The 17,247-nt window shown below is 44.3% G+C and overlaps 2 protein-coding genes across 7 annotated transcripts in view; both read right to left on the bottom strand.

Annotated features, from left to right (window-relative positions):
• pex7 (peroxisomal biogenesis factor 7) overlaps positions 1 to 11,868 on the bottom strand; it is a 43,990-nt gene extending 32,122 nt beyond the window's left edge. For 2 of the 6 annotated variants that reach the window (XM_005732763.2, XM_005732768.2), the window contains exons 1-6: positions 11,389 to 11,699; positions 11,075 to 11,208; positions 10,687 to 10,744; positions 9,973 to 10,123; positions 9,826 to 9,903; positions 9,641 to 9,749 (exon numbers count right to left, since the gene is read on the bottom strand). In XM_005732763.2, the coding sequence (XP_005732820.1) occupies positions 9,641 to 9,749; positions 9,826 to 9,903; positions 9,973 to 10,123; positions 10,687 to 10,744; positions 11,075 to 11,208; positions 11,389 to 11,390 (532 nt within the window). In that variant the 5' untranslated portion in view covers positions 11,391 to 11,699. Of the gene's footprint in view, positions 1 to 9,640; positions 9,750 to 9,825; positions 9,904 to 9,972; positions 10,124 to 10,686; positions 10,745 to 11,074; positions 11,209 to 11,388; positions 11,706 to 11,755 lie in introns of those variants that run through there. The other 4 variants (XM_005732764.2, XM_005732767.1, XM_005732765.1 and 1 more) reach the window with 4 other exon arrangements.
• Positions 11,869 to 12,702: 834 nt separating this feature from the next.
• LOC102200952 (uncharacterized) lies at positions 12,703 to 16,988 on the bottom strand. The gene is made up of 3 exons (XM_005732762.1): positions 16,647 to 16,988; positions 15,106 to 15,381; positions 12,703 to 14,948 (listed from the first exon to the last, which is right to left on the bottom strand). Exons 1-3 carry the CDS (start codon positions 16,774 to 16,776, stop codon positions 14,275 to 14,277), a joined length of 1,080 nt encoding a protein of 359 aa, XP_005732819.1. The 5' UTR covers positions 16,777 to 16,988; the 3' UTR covers positions 12,703 to 14,274.
• Positions 16,989 to 17,247: the final 259 nt, after the last annotated feature.

Raw genomic sequence — 17,247 nt, 5'->3', positions numbered from 1 at the left:
TTTTTTTTTTTGAGTCAACTGTCCAATTACGCTTGCTCTTTGTAAAGAGGGGGACATGTATAATTATATAAGAGTCACAAATCCAAACCCTTCCTCCAGTTTGGACACAAATGCAGAGAGTCTGCGCTTTAAGCTCGTATTATGTAACAAAAGTGATCGTAGCACACAAATAAACAAGGACACTAGCTGTAAGCACAGCCACAGAGGATCATTTACACAAATAAATAAATGAGAAACAGATTTCTGTGTTTGATTCCAACCACAGCAAACCTTCACTTAAGGATGAAATTCAAGCTCTTCAACTGTGAGAGAGAGCGAGCGAGCGAGCAAGAGAGAGAGAGCTGCTGTGGCTGCAGATCAGAAACGAGGAGTCAAGACGCCTAACAGCTGATAAAAGCTTGAAGAGTTTGGTCCATCCACACTCAGCAAAGCGGGGGTGATTTCCTCTACTCATCTCACTTAAAGACTTTACAGTTCATCAGGAAAGTCTTTGTTTCAACACCAGAGTTTCTTTTTGTGTGTGTGTTGAACTGTGTGTGTAGAACGTCTGTGTGTGTGTGTGGACCACAGTGTGGGTACATCATTCTGGTCCACACACACAAAGTCATCATGTACCGTTTTCTGAATACACCCCTGTCAACACTAATATAAGCATTATTATACACATAATGTATGTAGGTGGTTAAAATGCTTAAATAAAAACCTCGCTTAAAAAAGGTCTCTGGAGAATTTGGTGGTCAAAAAGAGCCGTCTGATTCCAAACTGGTTCCAGCTGCTGATGGCATCTCTGCTGGCTCCAAACCTCCTCTGGACGGGGGAGCACTGCTCTCTCTTCACGCCTTACTATTTGCATTTTAAAACCTTTTTTCTCGTTTCACTTGAATTTCCAGAGTCCAGGCTTAATGTGATCACAGCGAGTGTGTGGGAGACTGTAGCAAAGAGGGTGCAAATAAGAAGCTGCAGGAGGAGCTGCAAACACAAAGATTTACATGATTGTTTTCAGTAGCAGACGGAGATCAACCACCTCCAGAGCTTATCTGAAGCACCACGACCACTGGTTCAAACGAGCACGTGTGCAGTTTCATCGCATCTTTGATCAGAGCGAGCTGGCACAGCAGCAATCAAGCAGAGGAATTACACGCAGACGAACAGCTTCTTTATATTCTGAGATTACTTTCCGTCACAGCTGTGCTCGTGTGCAGGAGACAATGAAGAGAGGTGGCTGGTAGATGAATGTAAAGCCTTCAACATACACAAATAAATGTGGGTTTCGCTGACTCACAAATCCAAGCATCTCAGCAGCTTTGTCTCCAGTAAAACCACAAAATGCAATCAGCTCATTAAAATGAAGGATGCTGCACAGAGTTCAACAAGTTTGTGGAATGAGTCCATAAAATCTACCATACCTGCTTTTAATTTGGCCCATTACTCATCCATTTTGGGATTTCAGCATAGACTTCACACTTGCAGAGATCAAACATCCAGCCAGCTGCCTGAAGGTGGATCATCGGGTGAGGAACACTCGCAGGGTTGTGCACCATGACTTCCTTCCCTGGGTCAGACTGTTAGCACAGAGTCTGCTTTAACATCCTGAAGCATCTGAAGGACATGACCCAGAGCGTGCACTGAAAACGGGATTTTCTCTCCTTTCTGGTAACGATGGGTCCATGTAGCTGCTCCCTGGATGCACATCCAGTTTAAAAGTGGCAGAGATGTGAGCATGAGCACTCAGTGCTGAGATGAACCTTTAAAACTTTAATGCAATGACCAGGAAATAAACTGAAGGAAGAATTGCCTTGATTGGTAAGTTGTTATCAACCATTGGTTACTTTGTCTGTGAGATAATTATCCATTTGCACACTGATTTGCAATTTCATTCATTTAAAAAAAAACAAACCCCCAAAAAAACAACCTTTATTGTTCATATTCTAGGATCATTGTTTCGATACACTGGAGTAGATCCAGCGTGCACCAGCAGGAGCGATCAGACAAAGTTTAAATCCAGTTTCTATTTTCATGGGCTGAACTTTTTGATCGCACCTGTAATTTTACAGGCTTCCTGTCAATATGATGGACAGAACGTGAGTGACCATCGTTTATTTAACCTCAGTCGTTCTGGGCCTTTTTTTAAATACAGGAAACAGGAATGACATGTGTAGGTGGAGTCTGAGTTAAACACAGTTCATTGAAAGGTCAGAGTTTAACTGATGATTACTGAAGCTTTGATTCACTGAGAGCTCAGAGCGACTAACCAGCACTGCAGACTCCAGAGGAGACCTGGAGGGCAGATCGAAGCCTAACAAACAGACACAGACCCTCATCTGATTCTCAGGCTGGAGGTGGGGATCTTTGTCTGCCACCGAATCGAGCTAAGCGGAAAGAGAAATGAGAGGACTGAGGAGGAGGCAAGGAACAAAAGAGGAGGCAAGGGAGAGAAGCAGTGAGGAGCATGGAAACCCAGATAAGCTTATCGGAATGAGACGCCATCTGCACCACGCCTTCACCGTATCTCTGCTTCTCCCGGTTTGTCGCTTCCTTTCTCTTCAAAGTCATGAGTGGCTGTAGCCTCTCAAGCTAACACTAAGTGCCACCAGAGGGGAAGCCGTAAGATAGAGATAAGGTGGCAAAGCTCCACCATACACTAATCATAGGTAGCTGTGCTTGAAAACTCATCCATCCAGCCATCCCTCTCAGTTATTATCCGACTCATAAGTTATAACAGAAAATACAAAAATATGAATTTTGATTTAAACCCCTAATAACAAGTAATAATAATAACAAGTAATAATAATAACAAGTAATAATAATAATAATAATAATAATAATAATAATGCACAGAGAGCATGATCCAAGGCGACCTGTTGTAGGGTAGCTTTGCATGATTCACAGGTCAAAATAATCCATATGGATCTCATATTGCCTTTCCTCAGTTCATCCTCTGTCTCAAATAAGTGATATTAGCTCCTCCCCCCTTTAAGGCAGCCGTCTTCTGATTGGTTATCCCTGCAAACAGCAGGTTGGATGGTCTCAATGCTGAGTTTAAAGTCATTTAAAAAAAACAAAAAAAACAACAACAGCAGAGCTTCTGACTGACAGGTCACTGATCTATGAGCATCCAGCGCTCCACCAGTGATTCACCATGAAGGCACGGTGCTGACATCCACCAGTCTGTTTAAACACTCTGGAGCACGAGCAGAGTCTTCTCTGGCTTCAACATGAGCACCATTAAAATATTTCGCCAACACCGATCTTCAACACTGTAAAGTCTCAAATAATGATAAAAACTACAGTATTTTTTTGACTTCAGCAAAAAACAAAAAACTCCAAACTGCCGCTCACCCTCCAGCTCCACTGAGACAGCTGACGTCACAGGAACACAGGTACACTAGTAAAAGGTCAGATCACCCACTGAGAAACACCACTGGGACCCACTTCAGCCGTTCTCCACCAGCCTGACAATTACACCATCACACACCGTCATTAAATTGTGTTGAGCTCCAAAATCCAGAGTGGCATCACATTTTTCAAAATGATTCAAACCTTTTCTCTTCAGATGTTTCTGAGATGCCTGAAACTCTCAGACAAACACTGTTCAGTTACAAACATGAAAAAATGAATAATCTGTCCTCTGCTCTCATCATAAATATGACCGTGAGCAGACCTCTGGGTTTCCAACCTCGATAACGCCTCGTCTCTTTTCTCACCTGAGTAAACCCAAATAGAGAGAGGACACACTGAGCATGTGCGACAGGAACTCTTCACAGCTTACTGACTCAGAAAAAAAACGATGCTGTTATCACAACAAGCGCTCCTCTCTCACCATTGATCGCTGCCATCGTCTCATTACAGCTGTGACCAGGCCTGCAGCAGCGCTCTCTGAAGCAAGACGCGGCGCCTCCATCGACACCAGCCGGTGTGTGTATGTGTCTCTCTGTCTGTGTGTGTGTCTGTTATCACAGCTCATGACCTAATGTAGGTTTGCAGATACAGAGAACGAGTGTGGCCAAAGTTTCCCTGAGGCCAGGACCTACCAAACACCGCTCAGCGCGCACGTACGTGTGTGTGTGTGTGTGTGTGTGTGCAGCAGAGACAGAGAGCCTGCTGTATCTGGTGGACACCTGCTATCAGTTATTTAAACAGACACTACCTGCTCACAAAGTCCAACACACACATACACTGAGCGGTATGAAACCGTGTGTGTGTGTGTGTGTTTCAGTGTCCTGCATCAAACATCATTTGGCTGGAGAACAAAACACGAGAGCACGGCGGTGAGGCTGTGAGGAGCGATGGAGAACACCGAGGCTCAGCAGCACATCAGTGATTACAAATGAATCTCACTGAAATTGACCATAAACTCTCATAAATCTGTTATTGTGAGGCAGAAATGAAAATGTGGATAAAAATAATGTGTGTCAAGATTTATTTGAAGCAGAAGCAGCTTTAACGCTTTAAAGCAGGGGTGGGGAACTCCAGGCCTCAAGGACCAGTGTCCTGCAGGTTTTCAATCTCACCCTGGGTCAAAACACATGAATCAAATGATCATTTCATTACCAGGCCTCTGGAGAACTTCAAGATATGTTGAGGAGGTGATTTATAATAAAACCTACAGGACACTGGCCCTTGAGGCCTGGAGTTTAAACACCTTCACCTCTCACCCGCCGCTTTGAATAACCTTTATTCCAACATTGAAGGGATGTGACAGAATTCAAAATGTGATGTCAGATTTGATATTTGATTCCTAAACTGCGGTGAGCTTGCAGGTTTTATTAGGAGCTTCCATTCTGACTCCAACCTCTGCTAAGAGTGTGCTGAGAGTACAGGCGTGATCAGAACCTTCTGAGAAGACGTCCCCCACAAAAAAATGATGATTTCCACTTCACGATCATCTTTTCGGGCACCTCTGGACAGCTGGACATGTGCCTCTACAAAGGATGCTGGATCTCCTCCAGTGTGTAAACACGATGATCCCTCAGCTGGACTTTAACTTTTAGGAAGTGGGCAACATGGATGCATGACGAAAACTCCCCTCTGAGGGTTCACATCATACACAGTCTTACCTTTAAGGAGTCACACTGTTCAGGTAACATGCTGCCATGGCCCAGGAGGGCCCATGAGTCTTAACAGCCTTGCCTTGTTTTTGGTCTTTGATGCCTGTGCATGTCAGATGTCTCAAGAGCCCCCACAGGGACCCGCCAGGCTCACGGTGATGCCAACACTATTTGGGGGAAATAAAGGTTGTATAGACCGCACCCATCCAGCATCAATCATCGCCCGTCTCCTGTGGACCACCATCCTCCAGAAGCCCTTGACAGCAACCTAAACTTTGACATTTCTAATTTAAATGAATATTCAGAATGTCGGCTCATCACTCAAATTTTACATAACTACATAACCAAGCTTATAACTGCAGCAAAGCTCTGCTCATTATTTCCTCATTAAACCCACAACTGACCGCCCACCTCACATCCTGATCGCAGAAGCAAGCTGTGACCAAGTCTATAAGTTAAAGAAAAGAAAAAAGGACGAGCAGAACGCCGAGAAACCTGGATCGAGCGTGAGTGCGCCTGCTGGAAGCAGGTGCAGGAGCACACAGAGATAAACGCAGAGGCTAATTTGATGCAGAGTTTTATCACTCCTGCTGCAGGTCAGAAAGCGGTGCACAGCAGAGCTTCGCCTCCGGCTGCTGCCGTAAACAAACTGGCAACTGGACGCATTAAATAAAGCTTTAACACAAGCTACTCTCCTCTCGCTTTCAGACCACTTTTAGGTTTGGCTTCACATTTCTCTGCCAGTTTTTGTGCCTGCGTGTAACACATCCAACACAATTAGCTTTAAAAAGCTTAAAAAAGCAATAAAGTTCAACATGTTTCATTAAAATACTTGCTTCGGTTCTGGGAGGCAGAGCTGCACACAAAAGTACAGACAAGGTGTTTAGCATTTAGAGCTTCATGAGACCCTGAGGCCAAAATAAATACTGCACTGGCTCCTTTACTGTAGCCTGCTGTGTGCTGATAGCACAGCTCAGTAATGCTGCAGATTTTCAGCGTGGGTTTCACAGGCAAGTCTCAATGCGAATGGAGTCCATGCACCTTGCTCAGAGTCCTGACATCAGCAGGTGACCTCCGGCTCAAAGGTAAAGACAAAAGGCATCGCCCACCAAGGAAGCACAGTGGCGCCTTCACAGCTGTTTCTACCATAGGGGGTACAGCTGCACGTGAACGAGTCTCCTCAGGTTCGGCTCTGTGGTTGAGCCGGTATCGTCGGCTTTGTCTTTTTAGCGGCAGACGCGCGGCTGAGAGGTCCTGGCGCCGATGTGCTCGGATCAAGACACATTTTCAAAGAGCCTGAGCGTCCTCATTCAAATCTCTGAGCTTAACTCTTGGTGAGAGGACACCACTCAGCACCGCAGAGGAGGACCGATAAGACAAGCGCTTTACATCCTCATCCCTGTGCCGTAGAAAGTGTTTCCTCTTCCAGCTCCAGCAGCTTGAATCCACAGTGCTGCTGCAGGGATTACAAACTGTTTCCTAAAGCAGGAGCTGGAACGTTTTAGGGAGCTATGTTATGACCCCCTGTAGGAGTCAGTGATGGCTGGTTCTTTGCTGTTTTTGAATAACCGTTTGTATCTATAAGGATTCAAACGGTTCTTTAAAGATTAGTTTTTGGCTGTGAGGGTCAGCTAAACATGCTTCAGAAACCAGAAGAGTTACTCCAAAAGTCAAAGACGTATAAAGAGAATGTTCGGAAAAACCACAGCCGAGTGTTTGGACTACGGAAAAATCCTGAAAAATGGAAACCCTCCAACTTCATGGCATCACTCCTTAAAGAGTTACTTAAGGATAAAAATCTACCAAAACTGTGAGGGAACTTTTGAGGAATCAGACGATATGAAAGAAAACTGTGAGGAGGAGATCATCCTGACAAGGGGCATCATTAGTGTTTTGTTTGCTGTCATGTTACAGCTCTGTGTGTTGGTCTTTAGAGAGCAGAGCTGCTGCACTGCTGAACCTCACGGAGATCTTAATAACAGGAACCTATTAGAAGTGAGAGCAGAATAAAGCTGCTCTCTCACATATCGACACCAATAACGGAAAATCTGTCACACATGCAAACCATCTGTTGTCTAATGGACGTCTTGTAGGTAAAAGCCGAGGCTTTTATGTGTTTTAGGACCACAGAAACACTGTGCGTTTTTAGTAATTGTGAGCGTGCGGCGAGTTGACTGGCAGAATATCAAATGCAGTGTGTTCGGTTGAGCTGATGTACGAGACCAACATGGAGTTGAACCGCTGTAAGCGGCGGACACGGACACTCTGAAGGTCTCATTATGGAGACGTGCTCTCAGTAAAGCATTTAGCTGCAGAGCTGTTATTAAAGCCGGTTAGTGTAAGTCAGGACTGCGAGACACTGTCCTGAGTAGTTTGAAGCCGTAACCTGATATTTTACAGACCAGAAAATATTATGAGTTCCCCGAGTTGAGAAACAGGTCAATAAAAAAAAAAAAAGCGGAGAGATCAAAAATCAAATCAAATGAAAACAAATATGAAGCATCAACCACAACAACAAACCCCAGAATTACAGCCTCCAAGTTCATCTGTGGCACCGGTCATCATATGGTGCCAACAACAAGGAGCCATTAATCACACATCTGTCACAGGGATCACTGACACATACTCAGAACTCAGATCTGAACACAAACACCATATTTTACTTGTTTTCATTCAGCACAGCCATCATGAAAAATAAATTCTCAGAAATTTGTTCAAAAATCAAATGAAAAACATCCAGAACTTCCTTAAAAATCACATCTGAGGACTGCTGGTGCATGCATGAGTCCCACTGCAGCACACTTCTAATAACTGAACCCAACCTGAACAGACCTTTTATAGCACACAAACACAGGATTCAACAGTTAGGACCCTCACGGATTGTCCCAGCTGTGTGTTCTGTATACACTCAATCAAAAATAAAGACTCATTTAAGGTCGAATGGTTGGACCTGGACTACCCCGTGAGCAGTGGGGGGTTAACATCTTCCTGCTTTGAGAATCTCATCAGAGACCTCCGCTCGCTCACAAACCAATTAACCCAAACTCATCGGCCGAGTCACGTGACAGACAGCACCTCCCAAACAGAGCTCGAGCTGAAGGCGGCTGGTGCAGATTGGATGATGCATTGCTGCCCCTGTATGAAGTTTACACACGCTCCCAGAAGATCATCCAAATGCTCCCTCCGGCTACAAACTCACTCACATCGCTGTGTGGATGAAAACTTTCTCGACAGACACACAAGAAAGCATGCTTCTCTGGTCTTACTGACCACTCTTCATCCAGACTTGAGGCCAGTTAACCTAAAGTGCACATCTGCTGGAGGACACATGAAAGCTCCACACAGTCTCCACCCAACCAGGAACTAACTCTTTAAGCCCTGCACCGCAGCACCTTCGACTTATCCTTCAAAGATGATGCCTTTGATTTATGCTCGTGTGGGACAAGTTTTATAGACTTCAGGCTACTGTCTACTGTCGCTGACCCCAAACATCTGTAGGTCTGAGAGCAGGAAGTTAAGTTTCAAGCTGTTGCAGAGTCTCTGAGAATCTGTCAAGTCCTGCTCTGACAGCGGATGGCGATGTCTCCAGCATGACCCAATGAGACATGGAGCAGTCTGACGTCACTGTGGAGCGCACTGCTACAGCAGAAGCAGCAAACAGAGCCAGGCAGACTGCTTTAAAGATCCCACCACTCAACAATCAAGCACAACGACAGAGAAAAATCACTGTGACAGAGCTTTGGAGGAGATCCCCAAAGCAGTCAACCTATTACCAAAGTCTCCTTCATAATGGAAGAAAACCCCAAAAATGCTTCACTGCTTGATTAGCCACAGAAGTGCCACAGGAAACAGGAAGTGCATCATGCAGAAAATCTAAAAACACCTGCAAGCTCAATCTTGGACGGCAGACTCGTGCACCCAGCGATGACATCACAGTGACAGAGACACGCCTCCTGCTACAAACTACACCCCTGTGTCTGCATCAGCACCAAAGCAGGTTTAAATCAGAATCAGAACTAACTAACTCTAAGGAAATTATGTGGGTTACAGTTGCTCCAAGGCAGCAACAATAACAGACTAAACTAATTAACTAATACAATATGTTACAGAATTTGCAAATTTAAGAAATAGCACTAATATGCAAATCACTCAGCTATAAATATCAAGAATATTGAATATACTGTGCTTTAAGAATTACATTATTAAAGCACAGTTCTTTCCACGTCGTGTTTAAATTACAGATTTACGTTCGTAACTATGGATTTCTACTAAGACTAATAGCATCATGCAGACTCACCTCACTTCCTACACTGCACACGATGAGGAAAACCTCCAACAAACAACACGAGTGAATACCACGAAAACCTCCAGAGCTCAGGTGCACTCGTGCTCGCAGACAGACACCGAGAAAAAGCTTCATGACATCAAACATTTCCTCCTTTGTAGCTTTAAATCCAAAGTGAAGCTGAATCTGAGCGGTCTGAAGCAAAGTTCAAAAAACGTTCAGGCCTGTTTCCAAAAACCATCACAACAACGCCATCTAATGGTGAAAGCAGCCACTTTAAACCCCTCTGACAGGCCAGCCGACTCACCTGAGGCAGACGCAAAGCATCCTGGGATGTGAGGCGACCAAATGGTGCTGTAGATGACCCCTTCATGACCTCTGAGGGTGGTCAGCGATGGACTGAGAGCAGGGTCCCACTGACGGAGATAAAACTAACATGAAGAAGACAGAACGCAGACGGAGAGGGGAAGAAAGGAGAAACTTTCATCTTACCACTTTCACCGTTTGATCCCACGATCCAGAAACTATCAGGCTTTCTCCTCGAGTCTGACTCCAGTCCACAGTGTACACCTGCACACACGTCACAGTCAGAACACCTGTATGTGCGTCTGTGTGTGTGTGTGAGCATGTGTGCGTTACCTCCTGTGTGTGTTCTTTGGCCACCCTCAGTGGAGCACTGTGATTGGCTGTATCCCACAGCTGGAGGCTGCCATCGCCGCCGCCTGCCACCAAAATGTGCTCATTAGCTTCACTCCATGCCACGTCGAACAGGCCGTCACTCCACTCCCAGCTGAGACACACACACGAGGATGACATAAAAACTTACTCTTTGACCCTTGACTGAATTCTTGTTTCCTTTATTCGACTTTAAAGGATTATTTCTGGGGGGTTTTAATGGTGTTGTGAAGCAGTCGCCTCCAGCGCGGAGCTATGCAGCTTCCGACAAGTCTCTGTGTTTCAGTCTTCCCCAGATGTGGAGTCAACAACCTCAGAAATGGCACACTTCACACAAAGATTTCATATCTACTGAATAATCACACATGCGTCATCATTCAGAATGCAGATGAGGAGGAATGTGACTCCTACTGATTTGTATATATCATCTGCATTTTTATTATTTTCTGAGTTTTTAGACCATGTCACTCTCTCAGTGGAAGTCCTGGAAGTCAGTGGCAGCCACATAAAACCAGGGGTTTCTATCTGGTTTCCTCGCAGTCTGATAATAATCTGATCTGTGCTGAAATTAGATGAAACCGAGCCCTAAACCTCCTGCAACTTCTTATAATCATCATCTGTAAGCATAAAGGACAAAAACAGATGTTAGAGAGAGAGAGATGAGGAAACAGATGTTACCTTCTCACTAAGGTGAGCCCGGTCTCGGTCTGATCCAGGACCAGCAGTGTGCCGCAGCCTGTACACACACAGACAGAGTGGATGGGAATGAGAAAGCTGACTGTTTAAAAACAGCTGGAACGCACAGATCTGTGTTTCGGTGTGAAAACCACGTGATCATCGTCGTCATCGGGGTCTGTTCAGCTCGCTGAGGTCGACGTTCAGAAACAAACAGCACGTCTTATTTTATTTCAGAATATTTATACGGATCAAAAGTCAGGAAACAGAAGTGATGAAGAGCCACAAACTGGAGTTCCTCTAACGTCCGCACGGGGCTCCAGCAGTGAGCATTCATTCTTTATCACATCCAGGTGTGTTCTCCAAACTGTGACCACTGAACTCTACTGACCTGCTATCCCGTAGTACTGTGAGGCAGCACAGGCCACTCTGCTGGGGATATACGGAGACACTTCCACTGCGTAACCGTGACGGGCCGGACTGCGAAACACCTTCACCGTCATCATCGTCACATACAAAGAAACCCTGATGGACAGAAAGGTTTTAAAAGTCTGCAAAGACGACATCGACTATTTCCCACAGCATGTACTGTTACTTTGAAGCTTTTTTATGACCCTCAGGCGAAATATTTTAGAAAATATGACAATTAATGTGCACAAAACTTGTAAGACGCCAAATTTCCTAACAAACATTCAGTGTATTTACATTCACAGTGGGGCGGTTTTCTAACCACGTTTTTCACACACGTATTAATCTTTCTCTCGTTCGTCCTCCAGCAGGTGCGATAGGGTCTTAATTAAAACTTAATACTCGGGGATTCCGGTTAACGCGGTCCACGTTTGCGCTCTGAACCCGCCCTGTTGTGTTTTTACAAATAATCCGTGGGGTTCAGAGATGTGAAGCTCTGAGTCTGTTAATCTGTTCACACGTAAGAAGTACGCGGGACTAAAGTAACGTTTTATGACTCAGACCGTGTCCGATCAGCACCTGCTCTCGTGTGGTCTGCAGGTGACAGAGTGACTTCACGGACCCTGATCACATTTAAATTGAAAATGGCTGTCACGTGACTCACAGAAACCAGGTCGTCTCGTGGGATCGAGAGAAAAAAAGCTTCAAAACTTCAGAGACCCACAGAAGTTCCCGCTGCTCCTGCTGCTCTTCTCACTCCACTCACTGCTTCTCCACTTCCGTGTTTTGATCAGCTGACTCCGGATTGAACGTGCTTATACTTGTAGTTGTACAGTTTGCCGCCAGGTGGAGACATTTCTTTACCTTAAAACCAACAAGTGCGCTTATTAGAAATTATAATTCTTTAAAAACACGACATTCAGGTAAATGAAGCTAGACAGGTAATGTTACTTACATTTGTAAAAATTTATTTTCATTTTTTAATTTAAGAAAAGCTTTAAATAACTGGAAAACTTCATATTTTATTAATTATAATTTTCTATTAAATGACATCTTTTCTTACGAGATGGAGCATCTGCACGTTCACGGAAGGAGTAATGGTCACAGTGCTTTTGTGCTTCGTGCAGTTAAAATATTAGTTTTCATTTCCTCAGAAATGACCAAAGATTAGTTTTATTTTTAAAACAGCAATTTTCTGGAAACTGACTTCAAACTGTGTTCAGAGTCTGTGCGCGTTCAGTAATCCACATGTTATTCCAGAGAACAGAAAATGATAGTTTGTATATGTAAGAAAACATCCTTGCAGCGTCAGTTTCCTGCTGAATCGGTGTTACAGCACAAGGATGAAAACTTCAAATTAAGGTGAAATATTCACAGCAGCACACTAAGAGCTCTTTTCAGTCAGTAATCAGGTTTTAATCGGCTCCTCCTGAAGCTCACTTTATGAGTGGTGCAATAATATTTGCAGCAGTCTGCTCAGATGTTTGCATATGAAGTTCACTCTAAGCATGACTCAGCTGTGAGCATTCACTTTAAAATAAAAACACAAATGACTGCAAGAAGAGTTTGTTTGTTTTTTAAACAAAAAACAAAAACAGGACAAACAAAGAAAATAAAATCAGCTGCAGGATTCTGAAACATAAAAAATGTTCCAACTCAGGACTGAATAACATGGGAGAGTAGTGAACACAAACCAGAGTGAAAGGAATCCTTTGCTGAAGCGTTCAATGCTATCTGGGAAAAATCGCTCTTATGATTGTTTAGAAATACAGACAGAAACTTTTCTGTAATACAAAATGTGCTTTTCTGCATCACACATGGAGCATTGCACTCAGAACACATAACCAAAGACGCTGTGGCCTCACACTCTCACAGCCAGGAGGAAACCTTGATTGCAACCACAGCTCCATAAATACTGCGTCGCCATGGAAACCAGGAGAAAGCTGCAACCGGTAACAGGTACAAATATTATTTACAATTTCATTGATCATCACTGAATTCCTGATTCAGAGGAGAAAGCAAAGATCACACTTTGGTCTCAGTGTGACCGGCCTTTCAAAATAAAAGTACATAAAATACATTGAGTGGTGTTAACAGTCTCATCTCAGAGGAACACGAACCAACACGTCTCTGTTTGAGCTTCGCGTCATTCAAAAGTCATAAAAGATCCTTGTTCACGTCAGATAAAGAAGTATTTTGGTCGGGGACAGAGAAGAGGAGGAAAAGTGTGTCTGCAGTGCTGGAGTGCACCACCCGCCCTGACGTAGCGTGTGACACTTTTGGACCACAAACTTAACAACAGTAATTAATTTGCTACAAAGATCTTAACAGCAGATCTTTATCACTTTACCTGCTTGCATCAGGATTCAGGCTACATGGATACATGAAGGAGGCGGAGCCTGCAGCTTATTAAACACATGATACAAGCTGCACCCGGTCATGTCTGTCTGTGTGTGTGTGTAACAGCGTGCTGTACAGTAGTGAAGTATTAAAGTGTGTGCTCTGAATGCTTTAGTGAGTATGAACGCTGACGGTGCTCGATCACAGACTCATCTTAGCTCTGTGATCAACTGACAGCTGGACAAACGCAGACAGTCAGAGAACAGGCGTCTGCTTACTGTCCTCGGCTGCGCTGTTTGACCGTCTGAGTAAGACGACAGAATAAATACTCTGTATTCAGATGTAGGCTTCATCTACAAAGGTTCAAATTTTAGACACTTTAGTATCAAATCACCACTTTGACAGTTACAAGCCGATGAAGCTGTTTTACATCTGCAGACGGCCTTCTTGCAGGAATAAAGTCGGTCGTGAAAAACTGTTTCTGGACAGACTCTTGTGAGAAATCTAAACTTTAGAAAGTCTCCTGCTGCTGAACACGGATGTGGACGTGCACAGAGTCCTCTGTGCAGAAGTTTAAGTTCCCATTAAGTAATTAGACATCAACACTGAAGCGTGGCGCTAACCCTGCAGTGACCCCGATGTGCCCGAAGTCCTGCTTTGTGCAGACATCCGTTTAGTCATCGATGAAAACAGAAACCCAGGATCTGGAGTCATCGGTCAGAGACAGACCATCAAATCTGGAGCTACCTGAATCACCTGTAAGAAGAGTCGGCACGTGTGGAGTCTGCAGGGAGGATTCAGTCCTTCCCCTTTGAATGAGCTTCCATCAAAACGTTCGTGGGCTCACTGGAACTTTGTGGCGCCAAACTCGGCCTCGTGCAGAAACTGCTGCATCTTGGTTCGGACCCATGACTGTTTCTCTGCTGTCAGTCTCCTCATAGCCGGAGCCAGGCTCAGCAGGAACAGCGTCACGTCATCCCTCTGCTCCATGTCACGCTCCCTCTGCGCATCCCTGGCTTCTGTCTTCGTCAGGAATTCCTCCAGCAGGCCGTCGACGCTCTTCCTCTTTGGCCGGAGCGGCCTGGGAGAAGCGGGGCGGCGCTCTTCCTCCACCTCCTCCTCATCGTCCGTTTGGACGAGCAGCTCGTCCACGTCGCCTTCCGGCTCCTCTGTCTTCAGCTGGTTCAGCCGTGCCACGGTCCAGGACAGCGGCGGGCTGCGATGATGACTCTGCGGATCCTGCTGCAGAAGAGGGGTCTGCGAGGAAGAGCGTGACGAAGCTAAGGTCGTAGCAAGAGATGTCACCGAGTGCATCATCATCTCAAACAGCTCCTTCATGTTGGCGTGCTGCTGCGTCTGCAGGCCGTCGTCAGTGTCTGTGGCGCCTGAGTTCACCTCAACCTTTGCTTCTTTGGGCCTGGACGGGTCCAAGCCGACGGAGGGTGGCCGCTTCCTCTGCGGGAACTCTGAGGATGAGGACGAGGATGTCGTCGTGGTCGCGTCAGCTACGGCGAACCCTGAAAACAGACAAAACAATCAGAACTAAATCGATGTCGAATCACGAGAAAATATTAATCAAAAGCCATCAGAGACCCGGGTGCTCGGACTGCACATGGAAAAGCTGATGAGGAAGTACTGCAGGCTGGCCAATCAGAAGGAAGTGTCAGTACGAACCGTAGCTCTCGTCGTCGTCGCTCCGCGTCTCCGTGGTCGTGCTGCAGCCGACCATTTCGGCCACCTGGACCTGAGAGGGCTGTGGGTCCAGGGCCCAGCCGTTGGTGCCGGCTGCCCGGGCATCGATGAATGGATTAAGGAACGACAGGATGGACGAGTATCTCCATGGCCGGTAGTTAAAGAGCCCGATGCCGCTCTCGCGCCGCTCCTTCTCACGCTGCCTCTCCCTCCTGTGCTGGTCTCTCAGTGTCTTCCACTTCCTTCTGCACTCCGACTCTAATGTGGAAAACCACAAGTTTGCTTTAATTAAACCATAAAACCATCAAATCCAACAGTAAAATCATCCTGCTGTGTCCACAACCAGAGACACACACAGAGTCACATTAAACGCTTTATTTTCACCTGCATACAAAAACTAAAACTAATCTTTGCTCTAATTTAGTTTATTCTGCAAAAACTAAAACAAACTATTTTTGTTTGCTTGGTCATATTTCACAGCAAACTTGTGTTTGGACAATATTCAACATTTGAAGCAATTTGACTGAAAATAACAAATAGTATTACTCACTGTTACATGTGAAAATACTCACGGCTCCAAACTCCTGTGTGACTTTTAGCCAAATATGAATTTCAATCATATTTTTTGCTTCCAACGGTTATTTAAAAAAATGAAAATAATACAAACAATTAACTAAATAGTATTAATTAAAAGGACCAAAAAAAGGCAATAATAAAATAACAACCAATTTTTAAAAAAACAAAAACAAATGCAGAATCCAGATAAATTTTAAACATTCAAACTATTTTTTGGGATATTTTTTACAATTTACATTATGTTTCCTTCCATACATTTATGATTAAACATATTAGGCTGTTTGTTAAAAAAAAATCCAAATAATAAAAATTCCGTTGAATTTTATTTTAAAGGCTTTTAAATATAATTTAAAACGTCAGTAATTTCTATCATGTTATTATTAATTTTTAATGTTAAAACATATAAACCCATAAATAACAAAAGCGTATTAACAGCTCCTTTATTCTGTATTTTCTTTTCTTTTCCTTTCTTTTCTTCAGCGAACCATAATTTACTGTATTTGAAAATTTTTAAGTTCAGTTAACAAAGACTGTCTACATGAGTAAAACCTTAAATACTTGTGTTACAAACACACATACATATTTGGTCGTCATCGCCTTTTTCCCCCAGTTCTGATTACTAGAAAAATCCACTACGACCAGTTAATTCCCAGTAATTACAATATATGAGTAAAAGCCGCTGATTAAAGTTGTCGTAGATTTTTCTTACAGTGTTTCTTTCATAAATCTGTGCTGATTATTCTGAAGAGGAACCATTGTGCTGGAGCCGAGAGGCGACGAGCGTAGGAACATAATAAGGGTCGGACCGTATTTGTTTTGAACTTTTCTCTGATGAAAATCTGAATATTTGACATGTTTTGAAAGTTTTCCCTCTCGCCCACATCGAAAGTGCTCCCGTGTGAGAGCTGAAGTTCGCGCCGGGATCTCGGCGCTGTTCTGAAACTCACCGGGGACTCCGACGATCTCCGCCACCTGCCGCCACGCGTCGCTCCGCATGTTCAGGTCCCGATAGGTCGGGGAGTTCATGTCGTAGAGACTCGGGAAGCCAGAGACCGCCATGATCAGCTTGTATTCCATTCTCCTGTATTTAAAACTCTGGCAGAGCGGAGCCGGACTGGAAAGAAAATAAAAGAACGAATGGGGGGAAACACTACTTCCGTTTCCGGTGCGTCACAGCTCATTTGTATAAAAACTGACCAGATTTCAGTCCTTCGTTCACTAGTGGTGTGCGATACTGCATATTTTGGTATCGAGCCGATACCAAGTAAATGCGGGCCAGTATCGCCGATATCAATACCAATACTTTTCAATAAATAAGGTGGATACATCATTGAATTGCTAAATCTCAATTAATTTTTATAACCTTAAGTGTTTTTTGTGATGTTTCCTTTTTATTATTAAATAGTTAAAACCCAGGACATAATTAGGATAAAGTTTATAATTAAATAGAAAATGCTTTCTTATTGTGGCTGCTCTGCGATGCCACTGCAGGTGAGATGGACTCACCTGCACCGCGTCTACAATCACGCCTGGCTGGCTTAAAAGCTG

This window comes from Pundamilia nyererei, unplaced genomic scaffold (assembly GCF_000239375.1).
Source record: "Pundamilia nyererei isolate P.nyererei 1_Seehausen unplaced genomic scaffold, PunNye1.0 scaffold00048, whole genome shotgun sequence".
Lineage (NCBI taxonomy): Eukaryota > Metazoa > Chordata > Actinopteri > Cichliformes > Cichlidae > Pundamilia > Pundamilia nyererei.
This window is presented reverse-complemented; position numbering and strand designations above follow the sequence as displayed.